Source organism: Hypomesus nipponensis, chromosome 25 (genome assembly GCF_054491055.1).
Source record: "Hypomesus nipponensis isolate SF chromosome 25, ASM5449105v1, whole genome shotgun sequence".
Taxonomy (NCBI): domain Eukaryota; kingdom Metazoa; phylum Chordata; class Actinopteri; order Osmeriformes; family Osmeridae; genus Hypomesus; species Hypomesus nipponensis.
In genome coordinates, this window is record NC_140385.1 from 11,517,720 (window position 1) to 11,535,504 (window position 17,785).

A 17,785-nucleotide genomic window follows, 5' to 3' on the forward strand; every position below is an offset into this window, starting at 1 on the left:
AAATGTGTCCAATATCACCTGATAATGGACTCCACAGAAGCAACCCACATCGTCCATTATCAGGTGATATTGGACACCTCGTCGGGCATTATCCCTTACTTATACCATGGTCTGGGCGAATACTCGATTCTGATTGGCTGCAGGGGTGTCTATTATGTAAGGGATAATGTATAGAACGCCGGTCATTATCAGGAAAATAAGCCCCTACTTTGTCAAGTAGCCTAGGCTACGTAGAACAATGATTGATCAGGGAGAGTCTAGTCATAGCTCTATATAAAATGTTGCTTGAGTTTTCTCTACATAACATGACATTGAATAGCCTATCTTCACTTGGAATCCCTTGCTCGCCTGTTAGTATATTTATTTATCAAGAAGCTCACAGAGTCGCCGGGTTCAAAGAAGGTTCAATGGTTTATTTCTTGCAAGGAAGCAAGTATGTGTCGATACAGAGTTGCTTAAAGCTTTACAGTAATAGGCAGTACTTATATACATGGTTCAAAACATGTTACAGGATGGAGACAAGGAGACTTTCCCCCTCCCTCAGAGGTGAGAGTCTGTGACCCTTGGATGACACTATGCTACACCAGAGCAGTGCTTCTTTCCCTGAGCACAAAAATGTCATACACAGCAATATTCTTTTCAGACTGTATAACAATGTTGCTCAAACATTTCCAACATTTCCCTACTTTTTATACAAAATGAAATGAACGTTAGCCCAAAAATCACATTAAAATACAGTTGATAAAATCAGAATTAAATCAATTGCTGTTAATCAAATCAAGATACATGTAACAGTTAATGAGACTATGCAGCATTATAGCCAAGTGGTGTGAGTACACTGGACACAACGGGAAAACCCTAAAGATATGGGAAAACCCGCCATCCCTCCGAGTGGTCATTCACATCCATGCACCCAAGGCAGACCTCCAGGTCCCCTTCACCACACAAATACAATTGTAGCCAAGCTTTTAACAAAGAACTTAATATAGAAAATTGTTAGGTAACAGGAACATGAAATAAGAATATGAAAATATAAAATCACATTATCATAAGCAAAGGTAAAGAAATGCAGCAGAAAAAATGTCTGTACTTCTTCAAGCCTGTCGGCAGTATCATTGTTTAACACTTCGCAAGATTTTCGTTTAACGAATCATGGTGAATTCACTCAACATCTTTGTATTCACACGTGGACTTCCTCGTATACAGGACCTGCAACGTTTAGTATATCGTCATAGGGTTCCTCAATACGGTTCTGCAGGTTTTGATAGATAGTCCTGGTAAGGGCTACGTTTATCAGCCGGGCATTTAAGCCATTAATGCAGGGTATGCAACAGCAACAACAACAAAAAATGAGTACAGCCACTATCATGGCAAGAGGGATCATCAAGGAAGAGATCATGGCGTTCCACCTGCCGAACCAGCCCTCCAACATACGCTTGAATGGATCATCCATTCCGGATTTCTCCGCCAGTTCCTCTGAAAGAGATGTAAGACCCTCCAGAGCTTTTGTTATGCTCCCATCAGGAGAGGTGTTATTAGGAATAAAAGTACAACAATGTGTACCTAACATCTTTCAGACGCCTCCACTCTCTGCTAACATGTCCAGAGCCATTCAGTTCTGCCATGCCATCAGGGAAGTGGGGCCCAGTTGTTCTGCAATACCTTTAACAGCACCTCGGGTATAGTTGACAAATCTCTGTTGGTTGTAATAAATGTAGTTAATCCAATCAACATTTGTATTTGTAGTTGACGACCAGAATAGCAGGGATTCAAACCCTGCAGTCACTTGATTTCTTGCCTTATACTCATCAGGAACCACTCGTGGTATTCCTATACCATCTATATAGATATGAGGGTCAAATGCTCCTCCCGGTACCTTAGAGCGCTTCTACCTGGTGATACCTTTCCTTAGGTCTTGAAGTCAGATGTGGGGAAGAGATGAAACGCATGAGTAGTTGAGTCAGTGCATAGCTGCCCTGCCAGTTAGCAGGAAACTGGGGGTGCAGTATCACATCCACACACAGCCACCACAAGCCTGCTCTCATTGCAGTGTGGTTAATGAACCAGGCTGCCACATAGCTACCATGATTCTGAGTGATATCCATGGTGTGGCCAGAATAGGTATGTAAGAAGCGTCCCTACATCGTCTCCTGGTCGTAAGAAGCAGGTGTTATTTCCTTGATATACTGTCTCCTGTCCTTTTAGCCTATTTTAGTCCACAGCCTAAATCTCTCTGTTGGCCGTTGGTTGCTTCACTAGGTTTGAGATGAGCCCTCCACTGTCAGGGAAACCCCCCTTTGTAGTCAGTCTTGTGCTTCAAGAGATGATGGTGAACCCTAAAACGTTGCAGGTCCCGTATACGAGGAAGTCCACGTGTGAATACAAAGATGTTGAGTGAATTCACCACGATTCATTAAACGAAAATTTTGCGATGTGTTAAACGATGATACTACCGACAGGCTTGAAGAAGTACAGAAATTTTTTGTTTTCTGCTGCATTTCTTTACCTTTGCTTATGATAATGCGATTTTATGTTTTAATATTCTTATTTCATGTTCTTATTACCTAACAATTTTCTACTTCAAGTTATTTGTTAAAAGCTTGGCTACAATTGTATTTGTGTGGTGAAGGGGACCTGAAGGTCTGCTTGGGTGCATGGATGTGAATGACCACTCGGAGGGATGGCGGGTTTTCCCATATCTTTAGGGTTTTCCCGTTGTGTCCAGTGTACTCACACCACTTGGCTATAATGCTGCATAGTCTCATTAACTGTTAGATATATCTTGATTTTATTAATAGCAATTGTATATGCTTCTTCCATAGAAAACTACAAGGCCCAGATATCATGGGACAGATTTACGACCCTATGCTCAGCAATCCAATGCAGCTGGTCTTCAAGGCCAGAGCAAGCCTAAAAAATAGTTTTCTATGTAACTGTAATCTGAAGCCCCTAGGGTAAGAGACCAATAGTGTGAGAAATGCATAATGCATCTGTGAAAAACAGTATTGTACCAATAGAAAAATTATAGAACTGAGAAGGTATTGATATATGAGGAATGTCCAGACAAAAATTCCAGTCTGCTCCCGGGAACACACTCACTTGTTTAGATGTTTTTGTGTCTGAATAAACTTTTGCATCAGCCTCTGACTTCCAGTGCGTCTGTTTGGACTTTGGATCAAGCCCTTCACAACACTTCGAACCATTCTTCAATTTTGAGACTTAGAATTATTCTTCACTTCAGACATTACAGATATTTCAGAATTAACATCATTTCTAATGTTTAGAAATGAGTACATATTCTTCCACTTCAATACATGCATCGGTGTATTGCACAAGATTTTCCCAACTCAGGAGCTCATGCTTTCTGGCTCACAAAGTCCTTGCTACCATGGTCACATCCTCAAACAGACGGCCGACTTCAACACCAGCAACAAGCTGCTCAAAGTGTGTGCATTTGTCTGTTTGTCTAAGTTGTCAGAAGCTTTGAAGGCTATGTAAACAGGTTTTCTCCTCCAGGATCTGTCGTGCCTGTTGTGAACAGAAGGTGGTGCTGTAGCATTCGACCGGTGACTAATATCTTCGAGGAACAAGGAAGAACTGTCATTGCTATCACCAGAGAAAATGTCATTGACGTCATACAAGGAAGAACTGTCATTTTTTTTTTTTTTTTTTTTTTTTTTTTTTTAATTAGCAATTTCAACAAAGTCAAGTGCATTGGAGTTTACAAGATACAAAAAGTAAAAAAACTAAAACATTTACGTTCGGAGTAAACATGTATCAATACAAAATAACATAACAAAAAATTTACGCTAGGGGATATAAACCTTTACATTCATATATTTAAACTACTACAGATTGTTACTGTCTTAATGGCCTTGGAATTTTTGGAATTTTTTATTGAAAAAATATATTGTCTGAGCTCTCCGTTCAAGGCAATAAAGCAAGGTTTTCTTCCCATGAATTTGAATCTATGAATATGATACTTGGCCATAATAATAATAAAATTAATTATATATACACAGTTATTTTTCCTGGAACCGTCAAAAAGCCCAAACAATACATACTTCAGGAATAAACAAAAATCTGCCTCAATACTCTCAGTAATAAACTTACAAAGATTTTGCCAAAATTATTTTACAATTGGACAATGCCAGAATAAATGCACAACCGTTTCTTCACATTCATTACAAAAAGTGCAAACAACATCAATGTCTTTCTTAAATCTTTTCTTAATATAGCTTTTTGCTGGATAACATTTATGAATAAGTTTAAAAGAAATTTCCTTCACTTTATTTGTTACTAAATAAAGATTAGGTAAAAGCCATACATTGGAAGAACTGTCATTGCTATCACCAGAGAAAATGTCATTGACGTCATACACATCGTACGACCAGAGCTACTGCTTGACGGCAAGCTCTGGTCACTTACTTTTTTCTCTCAGGGCATCGACAACACAACTGACAGGTTAGGCTCTCCCTGTCAATACACATGCTAGAAAGAGTTTTGGCTTGCTAATGTTGTTGCTAATGTTGCTAATGCTCCGACATTCTGATTCCGCTTCGGATGCCATCAAGCGGGAGCTCTGGTCGTATCAGTCCTTTACTAACCAATCAGCATTCAGTAGCAGAATGCTAGCGTGTTATGGGCAACAACGACTCACCATGTAAGAAATCAAAAGGACATAAGTACTCGTTCATTCAATTTTAGACCTATAATCCATGTTGAACATGCACAAACTACAATCAAATCGGAGATTTTTCAACGACAATCAGGCGAAAGAGACACATTTAGCCGTTTAGCTCCATAGACTCCCATTCAACATGCACTCGCTCGCGATCACCCCCAGTGGAACTCTGGTGGAACTGCAGCCAAATTCGGTACAATGGGGTTTAATGGGGAGTGGCAAGGCTCTCCTTAAACAGGCTCTGTCTCTATATTAGACATTCTCTCTGCATGCTTGCAAGTAGTTGTATACGTCATACTTTGCGACAACCAGTCGCGAGCTTGTGAGCTGGAGCTAAGGCATTGCAGAAAACTGTCAGAATGTGGTACAAGTCGAATCAAGAAGCAGATAGCCTACATGTGAACTTTACGAAAATCAATACTATTAGTACTGTAGTATTATACGTGCAGGGCCTATACGTTGTTCTTTTTGCTTTGTGTTTATAGTTTAACTGCTTATGTATTGTGTCGGATAAATAAACTCTAAACCTGAATATCTGGCTCCGTTGTTGTTCTAGTTTTGCAAAGCAAATTAAGCCTATACCTTTACTATTATAATGATGATGAGTGTTGTTTACAATTACTAGCTTATTGTTTATGCCATCGTTGTGGTGTTAACTGACTTAAAGTTCTAACAATATAACGACCATAACAATATTGACATTATCAGACATGATTTATTCATCTTTGTCTTTGCCTCAGAATAACATGTCAACAATATATAATGAAGCCGTAACATGCCACGATATTATAACTAATTAGATTAGGCTATAATTACGTTTGTCATGCCATGTGCATAATAGCGTTCATTACAAAATGGTTAGATCTGCTTTAAAATAACTTAAATTAACTCTACAAACAACCGTCATGTATGTACAACCATTTGTAAAACTACAATAAAGGCAGGCAGCTGTAGATCAAATCCTTTCTCTTTGTTCTCATTCAGCTCAGGTAAATCAGCGATTTGCTGATGCTCCCTTTTGTGCTCGTTCATTGTTCGTATCCGCGAGCACGTTTCCAGGCAACTTTTCTTGACGGAAGCAAATAAATGGGCTGCTAGTTTACCCATTTCGGATTGGTTTCGATCTTTGCAAAAATCAGGAAAAATTATTCTATGAAAAAGCTAGTAGTATGAGCCAGGTTCGAGAATCTAACAAAAATTATTGGGGGAGATAGTTTTCGATATGTTGACTGGAGTTAGTAGAAAAAAAACGACCGGACGAGTCGGGTAGAAAATCGGAAATGCAATACCAACTACATCCACCGGGGCTGTTGCCTCAAGCCGAGAGTCGAGGGGTGGGGGCTTGGACGTGACCCCCCCAGTTAGATTGCGGTGACAGGACGCCCATGACTATTGTACCTCTCTGGCTGTGGTCCAGGGGTTGGGATTAGCCATAGATTTGTTTTAGAAGGTTTTCTCTGTTCACCTTCTATATGAGTAGTAACTTCCTCATTCTACCTGTGCGTGCTATTTTGTTGGCACACACTCACACACAAAGACTTGCAAAACAAAAGGGTCATGTTAGTGCAGTTGGCCAGTTTCCCAGATATGGATTAAGCCGAGTCCTCGACTAAAAAACCTTTCAACGGACATCTTCATTTAATTTTTCCTTTGGCCTAATTCACGTCTAGGAAACTGAGCCATACAGTATATGTTGATTCCCCCCAAAAGAAAATGAGTAACAAATAAATGGCTCCATCTCCATCTGTGCTCAGCCTGGCCACCTTCATCAAGGTAGGTCCGCACGCCCCAACCATATCCCTCCCTCCACACTCGGCGGGGGGGTGGAGTAGGGGGTTACTGGTGTGTGGAAAGATGCAAAGACCAAAGGCTTCTCGTTTCTCTGCGCATGAACTTGGCAGAAAAAGTAATGTTTACTCTCTGATTCAGCTGTTGTACAAACACGCAGTAATCCACTGTACATCAGTATGTTTGACTCACAAATGAAAGCGGTCGATACATTTTAATAATCAACCAGAGAAACAACACCAGTAATTGTTTTGGCTACAGGTTCTGACAGAGATGAAATTTGACTTCATGATGGGTGTGTGTAACTCAAATCAAATCAAATCAAATTTATTTGTATAGCCCTTTTTACACGCAAGCATGTCACAGAGGGCTTCACATACGCCCATAGAACTGCCCCTCAACCAACCTAAACCCTCAAGGAAGACAAGGAAAAACTCCCCGAAAAACTCCCAACGGGAGTTGGGAACCACGAACACTACATCCCCCTGAATCTGCCCATGGCCTTCGGACGCACAAAGCTCCAAAGGGTGCAAGGTAAGGTGTTCCACGTTCCTTAAATCTCATCTAACCTGCAGTGAGCTCACCCCCACATACACCCCAGTAATCATCAGCAATGATCCCTTCCCTCACCCACAATCCCCCCCCCCCATTAACTTGCTTGAATGGTTTGGTCCGACCACAAACTCGAAGCACAAAGTCTTTTACATAGCAGTTCATGTGGAGTCCAGAGAAGGGGTTTGTTAAATAATAAATAATACTGACGTTTACCCCTACCAGTACTTTAAACCACAGTGTGTTCTGGCAATACTGCATGGTATATTCATTATTTATTTTTTTGTGTCCCCTCCTTCCTTCTGTTTGTATTTTTTTTTGCTTGTGGTCAGATTTTATTTTGTATGCAACAGAGCTTTTTGGCACAGTAGGTAGGTGATGCCCACTACACCAGCCCCTACATCAACGCCATGCCGGCCGTGTGGATGCTGCTATGACATAACCCGCTCCTCAGCTAACCTGCCATGCTAGCTCCCCTCCCCCACAGGACTCTCATTCCCACTCCCTGATTGCTAATGCTAACACTTTGTCATTCACTGACCCACCCCAACCTCTGCTTTAGCACAGCGGTGTCCTACTTCTGTAGTTCTTGGTTCTGGAACTTGTACGTCAAATCAAATGACCTTTCTCCTTGATTGATTTGCTGAAAGACGAGCGGGACTGCCTTTCATTTCGTTACTGGTGTGGCTGCTGCTTTCTTCTCTTGGTTTGTCACCATCTGTCTTAATTCTGTTGCTTTCTATTTTTCTAGCTTTCTTTCATGGTGTCTCCAATAAATGCTGAGAACCTGTTAGTCTAGTTGTGACTTCAGGACTATAGACTGTCTCAGAAAACAACCTGTGAGGCACCACCTCAAAGCTGACTAATCTAGATTCCAATCTGCCTTTTTTCACAGTCAGTGCAACCGCACTGGTTCTCAAAGGTTATCTTTTAAAGATTATCTTCCGTAAGGGTTTGGTTGGAATGCTTAAGCAAAGAACAAAAATGTCTCCCAGTGGGTTGGAAATGACAACCTAACTGTGGTAGTGGAATTGCAAAAACATTTCATTGTAAAGAATATTGTCTCCCATCGAATGTCATGTGAATACTCTGTATGACACACAAGTCCATTTGATGTTTGTTTGACTTGCCACGCGATGTGAGTTTGTTGACATGCCAACAGCGTTTTCCCCCCCCCCCCACGCATGTAAACTGCACCTCACCACACGTGAGGGAGGGAGGGCGAGAGAGGAGGAGAGGTAGAGAGGGAGAATTTTTGAGAGGGAAAGTGTGTGGTGGAGAAAGAACCAGAGCAGGCAGAGAACAAGAGATTAACGTGTAACACCAAAGGACGTGGATGTGTGGTTGGTCAACAGGGTGTTCGGACACACCGAGGTTGTTTGGTTTTCGAATACCAACCATGTGTTTTTAATACAGCGCGCCTTCGCTGTTTTAGAAAGATTAGAGAGTCTGTTATGCAAACTAGTCTGCCTTTCACATGCAAATAGTCTCCTTTTGCAAGTTCTGCTAACTGCTGACTTGATATGAACACAGTGCTGATGATATGTGTATTGTGCAAGATAATCACAAGAAGAATGTCAGAAAACACCTGTTAGTTTCCTAGGAAGCTAATGCATGTCCATAGGGTGCATAAAACATGTTGTAAAGTCTTGTTTCTTTGAGACACAGAAGCTTAGGTAGCATGTCAGTATGCAGTGCAGGGTTAGTGTGCAGATGATAATGAATTTCAAAGTTGTATCAGTGTTTGGGGCTTAATGCTCACCGTGTTTATAGAAGGATGTGCATGCTGTGGTTTTATTTCCATGACAGATGACTTAGAATATCAGCATTACATTATATTTGGACATCACAAACAACCACCAATGTTGCATCTTAGATCAATAACCCAATGTTTATGCGTGACAAATGTGGAATTGTGTGTTTATCCAAAAAGCGGCAACACTTTAACCCCATCAATGCCGATATTTCCTATTTTCTTCACTTTTAATCTTCTTGTCCGGTAACGTCGGTATACCATTCACACCACACCATAATCCACGTCATTGCCTGTCTCAGAACCAGCAGGCCCGGATTTGCCTGCTGTACCTCCCATTGCTGGAGCTGCTCTACCAGAACCTGAAGCAGCTGTCTGCCCAGCAGCCCACCTCCAGCTCAGGCCTGGCCTTCAACGTGAGTCCTCTCCTCCTCTGGAGGTCTCAGTTTACACATGCAGTGTAGTTATGACGTACTTACCCTATGAAATGTTTGAATAGTCTATCCATAGACATGTCATGTCTCTATATTGCTAGGCCCTTTATTGTAATGTGCTCAACTAAACCAATACATTTATTTATGGGATTTAATCCAAGTGAGATGTTGAACCCCTAGAACGCGTAAGGATTTTTCTTCTAAGTCGTCAGGGTGTGGTGAATAACTGGAGGAAGCTTGTGTTGTTCTCTCCGTGTTCCCTGACGCCACGCAGGGATCCAGAGAGGACTCAATGTCGACGGGCTCAGCCGCAGGACCAGTGTAGGTGGTGAATTGAAAGGCCAGAGACACTTGGTGTTTGTCCCTGGCTTGGGAACCACAATTCACTTTTGGTTAGGTTCTCAGGGAGATAATTGACTCGTTAATATCTGACTCCAATTTTTGACAATGTGCACAAGTGCGTTACCTGTAACCTTGAGCGCTAAACAGTTAATGACATGAAACTCTGGCGTAGGTAAAAATTGTCTGCTTGATCAGAGCACCGACCCTAAAGTATGCGTGTTCACTAATCAGTCGTTTATCTTTACTATAATATGGATTTAACCATAGTAGACCTTGTAGGATATGTAATTGATCACTCAGAGGCTCCGGTAAATTCCTTCGGAGTGTGGAGATCAACTTTAAGTGACTCAGAGGCCTTAAGTTAAAACCTACTCTAAAAGTATATGTTTATAATCAGTTAGCCGCATCAACCAGACAATATCAAAGTTTTCACCGCCGTAGCTTGATAGATACGTTTCAAGGAGAACAAGTAACTTCAAAATGCACTATAATAGTTTATTATCTAAATTAATAGTAAGATAATCAATACAATGATAATAAAATATCATCAAATACAAAACATACCTTCAGAGCAATGGTGAACAAAGGTATTCACAATGAAGACTGTGTCCTCTCTCTGTGTCCTGGATCAGATGAAACACAAAGCCCATAGCCGTCAAAACACAGAGCCATCTAAAATCAAATACCTAAGGCCTTAGACTTTTCAGGCATGTTCCACTCAAAAGTCACCATAAACAGAACGTTTCAAGGCACATCTAAGCCATGTCTACAGATGCATTATCATCTTCAGAAGCCCTTTGCAGTTCTTTGTAGTTCCCTACAGAGCATTCTCAGAAGAATGCTTCATTTTCCCAACAAGGGAATTCACTCATCACCATGTTTGGTCCAAAGAGATGCACACTGAGCTGGGATGTTGTTGTTCTTGGCAGGTAAGAACGGCCACGTGAGCAGAGAAGATTCCAGAGGATCCTTGTTTATGGACCCTGGCACCCCAGACAGTCATGAGGTAAGAGGAGGACAGCCTTTTGCAAACAGTCTGACACGCATGTTTGCCTTTGACTCATTTCACGGGCACTTTTGTCCAAATCGACACGTTAATAGTAATAACATGTATAGGTGCAGCAGAAGTATTTGAAGGTTGTTTTAGTCTGTCAGCATAATTGTCTTTTGTAATTTGACTCATATTTTCATGTGTTGACTAAACGACCATTTGGGATCATTTGGGAGCCAGGTGGGAATAGAATAAGCTAGTGGAGAATTTTAGGACCTGTTTGTCTTGAATGTTGGTCCCTCTGAACTTAATCTGTTGAAGATGGAGTGTTATTAAAACATATAACACTGTTGACACAAGCCAACCCACAAGATGTCATGAACGTTCTCAGTCTGTTGGAGTGAGTAGTTATCCAAGGGCTTTCCCCAAGGGGACTTTCATCTGTTACCTCTGCTGACCACACACACGTGTCTTACCCCATGTCTCGGTTCTTGCAGGACATGCGTGGTGCAGTTCCGCTACGTTGGAAAGAGGAACATTGGCAGGTAAGGATGGCACTGGATGTTGCAAAGTAAACACACTTGGGTGTGGGTGAACACACCTACCAAAGTACACTTTTGCCATACCATGAAACGATATGCACCTGTCAGGATTCTCGTTGCTATGTTTTTCATCCTGTCCTGCCGCTATTGCTTTCTAGGGCATCTGTTTCATTGGAATGTGTACTTGGGGTTCCGGTTTGTTTGCAATCCTTTTCCATCGAATGCAACTTTACTCCTTTCATGTGTTTTGCACATGCCTGCTTTGATGCACGTCAGCTTCTGAGTGCTTTATTGTTGTTGGGTTTCCAGGAGCCAAGATGCCTGGGTGTCCAAGCTGTTCTCTCCAGACAGGAAGTCTCAGACCATGCCTGTGATGCGCTGCCGGAACATTTTCATGCAGACCAAGATGCAGCAATTCACCACCATGGACACCTCTCTCACGCTCAACATCGGTACTCACCACCATCACCTCCAGGAACATAGAGGAGAACTTTAAATACGATTCTTGATAGCTTTTTGTATGTTAGCCGAGCATTTATCTGGATGTATGCGCGTGGATGTGTTGTGCCTGTGTGTGTGTGTGTTTGGATGTGTGTGTGTTTGGATGTGCTTTTGTGTGTGTTTGGATGTGCGTGTGTGTGTGTGATTGGATGTGATGTGTGTTTGGATGTGTGTGTGTGTGTGTGTCCAGGGATGGGGCCGTCCGAGGCGGAGGTCCACCACCAAGCTGTGCTCGAGGGCAACATCTCCACCGAGGCATGTCTCAGTGTGTTGGACGTCTTTTCGCTCTTCACTCAGAACTTCAAGGTCATTTCACACACACACACAGATACGAGCTGAGATTAGGGTTAGGCCCTGCTGTATTTGCTCATGAGGAACAACTACGACTACACCAAGAGGAAGACCTTCCTACGCACACACCTGCAGGTCCGGACAGAGAAATAGAGTGTGTGTGTGTGTGCGTGTGTGTGTGTGCTTGTGTCTTTATCTGAACATTTCCAGTTGTGCAAATAGTCAGATATGGTGAGCCATATAGATCATCTATTTACACAGGCAGCACTGAATGGTTGAGCCTGTAATTCCAGTCCCCAAGTGCTCCTCTGTTGTAGTTTGAGGCCCAGGCACACTTTACAGACCACACCACACTCGCCTTGATCATTTCACCAGAGGGTCTGGAACAACTTTTAAACACCTATAACCCACCGGCTTCCCAAAAGCCAATCCAGCTTTTCCATTCATTCTCTCGTTGCTTTATTGACACAAATCCGTGAGTTTGGGCCCATGATTCATGCGATGGAACAAAAGCAGGCTCGGCTCGGTGTTAACGCCAGGACCCCCTTGCACTTTTCTATTTCATGCATAGATTATCATCGCCGTGAGCCAGCTCATCTCAGACGTGGCCCTGACTGGCAGCTCTCGCTTTCAGGAGTCGCTCTCCATCATCAACAACTTTGCCAACAGCGACAAAGCCATGAAGGTAAGAGAGAGCAGCATGCTGTCCTCAACGTTCTACTCTGACATTCGAAGCTGCCACTCTTGCATTTGCATGTATTAATTTAGCTGATGCCTACGCAAAGGGATTTATTATTATACAGGTAGGAATGTATGTATGTAGTTACTGGAACATGGAGATGTACTTGCATACTTGCGGGTTAGGGATGCATCTATGGTAAGTGCCTGAGAGAATCAAGGACTGGAAGTACTAGAAGTGCTCAGTTCTAACAGTAATATTGTGGTTAATGTCAAGAAACAGCTTTCACACACGTGAGTGTGGTTCAAAGTAGGAGATCCTACATTAGTGCAGTAGAAGGTACAGTAGTGGAGTAGAAGGTACAGTAGTGCAGTAGAAGGTACAGTAGTTTCGTAGAAGGTACATTAGTGCAGTAGAAGGTACAGTAGTGCAGTAGAAGGTACAGTAGTGGAGTAGAAGGTACAGTAGTGCAGTAGAAGGTACAGTAGTTTCGTAGAAGGTACAGTAGTGCAGTAGAAGGTACAGTAGTGCAGTAGAAGGTACAGTAGTGCAGTAGAAGGTACAGTAGAGCAGTAGAAGGTACAGTAGTGCAGTAGAAGACACAGAGTTAGAGATGAAGATTGTGGGAGTCAAAGAGAAAAGCTGAATGACCTGACCCAGAGGTCAACAGAAGGTTATTGATCCTGACATGAATCATCCTGGTCCTACAGTGGTGTCAAACTGGGACTATTCATCATTCTGCTGTTTGTCTACTGTGGGAGTTCTCAGAGTGGGTTATAAGCTGTTATTTTAATAGAGAGCAAGAACTTGCTCAAAACCAACTGGTAATACTTTGGCTGGAGGATTTATCGGCCTAAAGTTTCTTCTCTGTGTGTGCTTGCTTCTGTGTGTGCGGGTGTGTGTGCGTGTTCCCACAACAGTCGACAGCTTTCCCATCGGAGGTGAAGGGCCTGACCAAGCGCATCAGGACAGTGCTGATGGCCACGGCCCAGATGCGGGAGCACGAGAAGGATCCAGAGATGCTGCTGGACCTCCAGTACAGCCTGGCCCGGTCCTACGCCAGCACGCCCGAACTCAGACGCACCTGGCTGGACAGCATGGCCCGGGCACACATCAAAAATGGAGACCTGTCCGAGGTACGTCCTGCTTTATGTTCTTTCTCCTCCAGTTCCAGGAACACCTCGAAGGTTTGGGTAATAGTTGGGAAAATCCAAATGTATTAATGTGTTGATTTTTACCAACCAAATTCCTTTCCATTGATAGTATTTAATATATAGAAACTGTCTAATGTTTGGTTGTTCTATCCATGAACAAGTTTAATCATTACATCTATGTACTGTAACTAAAGTATAGACTCATGATAGCGAAGACAAGAGGGAGATTTGTGTGTGTGTGTGTGTGTGTGACTGCTTGCGTGTTTACATGTTAGCAAGTATGACCAGGTGTTCCTGTTTCTTTGTGTTGAGAAAAAGGAGAACTTACCCTCTTGAAATGATGCAAGGCTCCATGAAGTGACAGTTTTAAAACTGTTGCATTAATATACCTATATAACATGCAGTGGTGTGGTAGTGCTCTGAAACAGCTACATTGAAAGAAAAAATCAAGATTTCATTGTAATTCATGAATTATACTCAGCTCTGGTTTCTCTGTCTTGTCTCAACAGGCTGCTATGTGCTACGTCCATGTGGCTGCCTTGGTGGCAGAGTACCTTAACAGGAAGAGTAAGACTTCCCGTGTTAATCCTACACTATCACTTCCACTCAGGGTCAGTCTAGACACTGTGGATCCACCAAGGCGTTAGAGAAGGGGGTTGGAGGGGTTGGAGGGCTGGCAGTGTTAAGATATATTTCTACCAAAAGATTCCATAACTTTTTGTTTGCAGAACTACTTTTCAAGGAGTTAGAAAGTTCCTTTCCGCTGATGTCTAAGCAAATTAGGCTGACATATGCACTGTATATATATATATATATATATATATATATATATATATATATTAGTGCTGTCAGTTTAACGCGTTATTAACGGCGTTGACGTAAACCCAAATTAACGGCGTCGATTTTTTTAATCGCATCAATGTCATAGTTAACTTGCAATTAATCACAATTAATCGCATTTTTATATATTCTAAATGTCCCTTGATTTATTTTTGTCCCATTCTTTTTCAAATTTTACTCTGACGTCTGAATAGACTTTCCCAGGGAGGCTGAGGAGTGTGATCCACCTAAAGTTGGAGCACACCCTCCGGTCCCCCTTTTTAAAGAGGGGAACCACCACCCCGGTCTGCCAGTCCAGAGGCACTGTCCCCGATGTCCACGCAATGTTGCAGAGTCAACCAAGACAACCCTACAACATCCAGAGCCTTAAGGAACTCCGGGCGGACCTCATCCACCCCAGGGGCCCTGCCACCGCGGAGCTTTTCAACCACCTCGGCAACCTCAGCCCCAGAGATAGAAGGGTCCCCCCCAATGTCCCTAGACTCTGCCTCCACGTCGGAAAGCGTGTTGGTGGAATTAAGGAGGTCTTCGAAGTATTCCTTCCACCGATCCAGGATGTCCCCCGTCGAGGTCAGCAGCGCACCATCCCCACCGTATTCAGTGTTGACAGAGCACTGCTTCCCCCTCCTGAGTCGCCGGATGGTGGTCCAGAACCTTTTTGAAGCCGTTCCGAAGTCATTCTCCATGGCCTCGCCAAACTCCTCCCATGCCCGGGTTTTTGCCTCCGCGACAGCCAAAGCCGCGTTCCGCTTGGCCTGCCGGTACACATGAGCTGCCTCTGGAGTCCTACCAGCCAATAAAGTCCGATAGGCCTCCAACCGGGCCCCATGGGAAAAGGCCCGGCCACCAGGCGCTCGCAATTGAGCCCCACCCCCCATGCCTGGCTCCAGGGGGGCGGTGACCCGCTTCCAGGCAGGGGCAACTCAGAACCATTGTTTGTATTCTTCATGGTAGGTTTTTAAGCTATGCTTTGTCCGGTCCTTCGCCTGGAACCTGTTTGCCTTGGATGACCCTACCAGGAGCATAAAGCCCCCGACAACATAGCTTCCAGTATCACTAGGGCACACAAACCCCTCCACCGCGGTAAGGTGGTGACTTACAGTATATATATATAAAATAAATAGAAGTAGACTTATACGGGACACACTTTGTTCTGTATTTTTGAGAATCATCTCAGGGCAAATCAATGAGAGAGAAACATTTGGCTACAATTACATTTTTTTCTAATTTTTTAGTCATTTAGCAGACGCTCTTATCCAGAGTGACTTACAGTTAGTACAGGGACATTCCCCCCGAGGCAAGTAGGGTGAAGTGCCAAGGACACAACGTCATTTGGCACAGCCGGGAATCAAACTGGCAACCTTCTGATGACTAGCCCGATTCTCTCATCTCAGCCACCTGACTCCCAGACAGAACAATCCCTCCTGCTTTCCCACATAGCCTGGTTCCTGCAGTAAAAAACACGGCAAGGTAATTTCTGTATCAATCTGCTAATTTTTCAACTTTAGTCGTAAGTGATGAGACAATACACCACGTACCATCTTTTGCAATTATCTACGTTCAAGCCAAGAAAAGATATCCTTTTCAACTGTGGCATTTGGTTATGCATCTTACTGTATTGTTTGTAGAGATTTGCCTAAACCGTTTGTATGGTAACAGGCAGGCCAAAGGTGTATGCCGTTGTTTTTACTGGCCCTTCAGTTGCATATACTGTACGTATACTCAAAACATGCACAATCAAGTAGGGTCCAAAAATGTTTTGTAGAACTCTCCATGGCTACTTTTCTATTCCATTTCAACTATGCAAATTCCCAACAGACCAACTGACTGACCAAGCCTCACAGAAAGGGAGGTTCTATTACAGTAAACCATACATCTTTCTTAAACACAGTGTAAAAAGAAAAGCAGACATCGTCACACATCAACTCCCATCCTCGTTGTAGAGTCTGTATAACTGTGTGGTTCTTGAGAAGAAAAAAAATCATTTCAAGTCAACAAAGTTTTTTTGGGCACCATGTATCCTGGTTTGTGGGACTTAACTACAAGTATGTGTGTGTGTGTATGTGTTTTCCCCAGAGCTTTTCCCCAGTGGCTTGGCAGCCTTCAAAAGGATCACCCTGAACATAGAGGAAGAGGCGGCCATGAAGGAAGACACAGGGATGCAGGATGTCTACTACTCTGAAGTGAGTGCAGGGGCGTTGCTAACACCAGGCACAGAAGAAAGGATTCCCAGGTCTACTGGCTTGGCAAGGGCCCAACATTGTGCAGAAGTACAGAAACCGTCAGAAATTATCTTTTTAAACTTGATTATTATTAGAAAACCATTTGGTGTCAAAATGTGATTAATTCATTCTCATTCAAAGTCAGTACTGCAGGCCCATAGTGACGTCATCATAGAGTTTACCTCAGGTTGTTTAGTAAAGGAGAACCTCCAGGATAACTTGTTTACATTTTTGATAGGTCTTGGTGTTGTCAGACGCTGATTGATGGTACATTGATCCCATGTGTGTTTCTTGGCATTCAGGAGGTGTTAGTGGAACGCCTGGAGCTGTGTGTGGAGGGATTGTGGAAGGCTGAGCGATATCAAATGTATTTGTATAGCCCTTTTTAGACGCAAGCATGTCACAGAGGGCTTCACATATGCCCATAGAACTGCTCCTCAACCAACCTAAAACCTCCAGGAAGACAAGGAAAAACTCCCAGAAAAACTCCCAACGGGAGAAAAAATTGAAGAAACCTTGGGAGGAGCAGTTCAGAGAGGGATCCCCTCCTCCAGAGACGGTTGGTAAGAGAGAGGAGCAGAACACAAGCTAAACATAGTCATACAATGTCAATGGGTTTTGAAACACCAAAATCCATTGTTCGGCTTTATAGACGTTGAATGGGACCTGGAAACTCGCTGTTGGCCGTCACTGAGACTGGTTTCCGGTTGACGACCTGGTCCAGCGTTGGTAGACCGATGACCAGGCAGGCCCTGACAGCTCAAACCCCCCACACCACAGGGGATGTGTGGGGGGGACAGAGAGAGGAGAACAGGGATTAGAGAATGCCAGGAGCAGCTAACAGTTACAGTCGTAATAGAATGAGATCCCCACTGGTCAAGTGTGGACTAGTGCAGCAATTTAACAAAGCTAAGAGGGTATTTGATGCAGCCCCACACAACAAGACAGCGACAGCGCCCCTCGGTTGGAACATGAAATCTGTTCCGGGGGAAACAACTCTAAAATAGGTTAT

The 17,785-nt window shown here is 43.2% G+C and overlaps 1 protein-coding gene across 1 annotated transcript; it reads left to right on the top strand.

Annotated features, from left to right (window-relative positions):
* The first annotated feature begins 11,945 nt into the window (after positions 1 to 11,945).
* On the top strand, positions 11,946 to 14,358 carry LOC146222313 (dedicator of cytokinesis protein 9-like). Its single transcript, XM_084692144.1, has 4 exons — positions 11,946 to 12,013; positions 12,450 to 12,563; positions 13,478 to 13,693; positions 14,221 to 14,358. Exons 1-4 carry the CDS (start codon positions 11,957 to 11,959, stop codon positions 14,356 to 14,358), a joined length of 525 nt encoding a protein of 174 aa, XP_084548270.1. The 5' UTR covers positions 11,946 to 11,956.
* Positions 14,359 to 17,785: the final 3,427 nt, after the last annotated feature.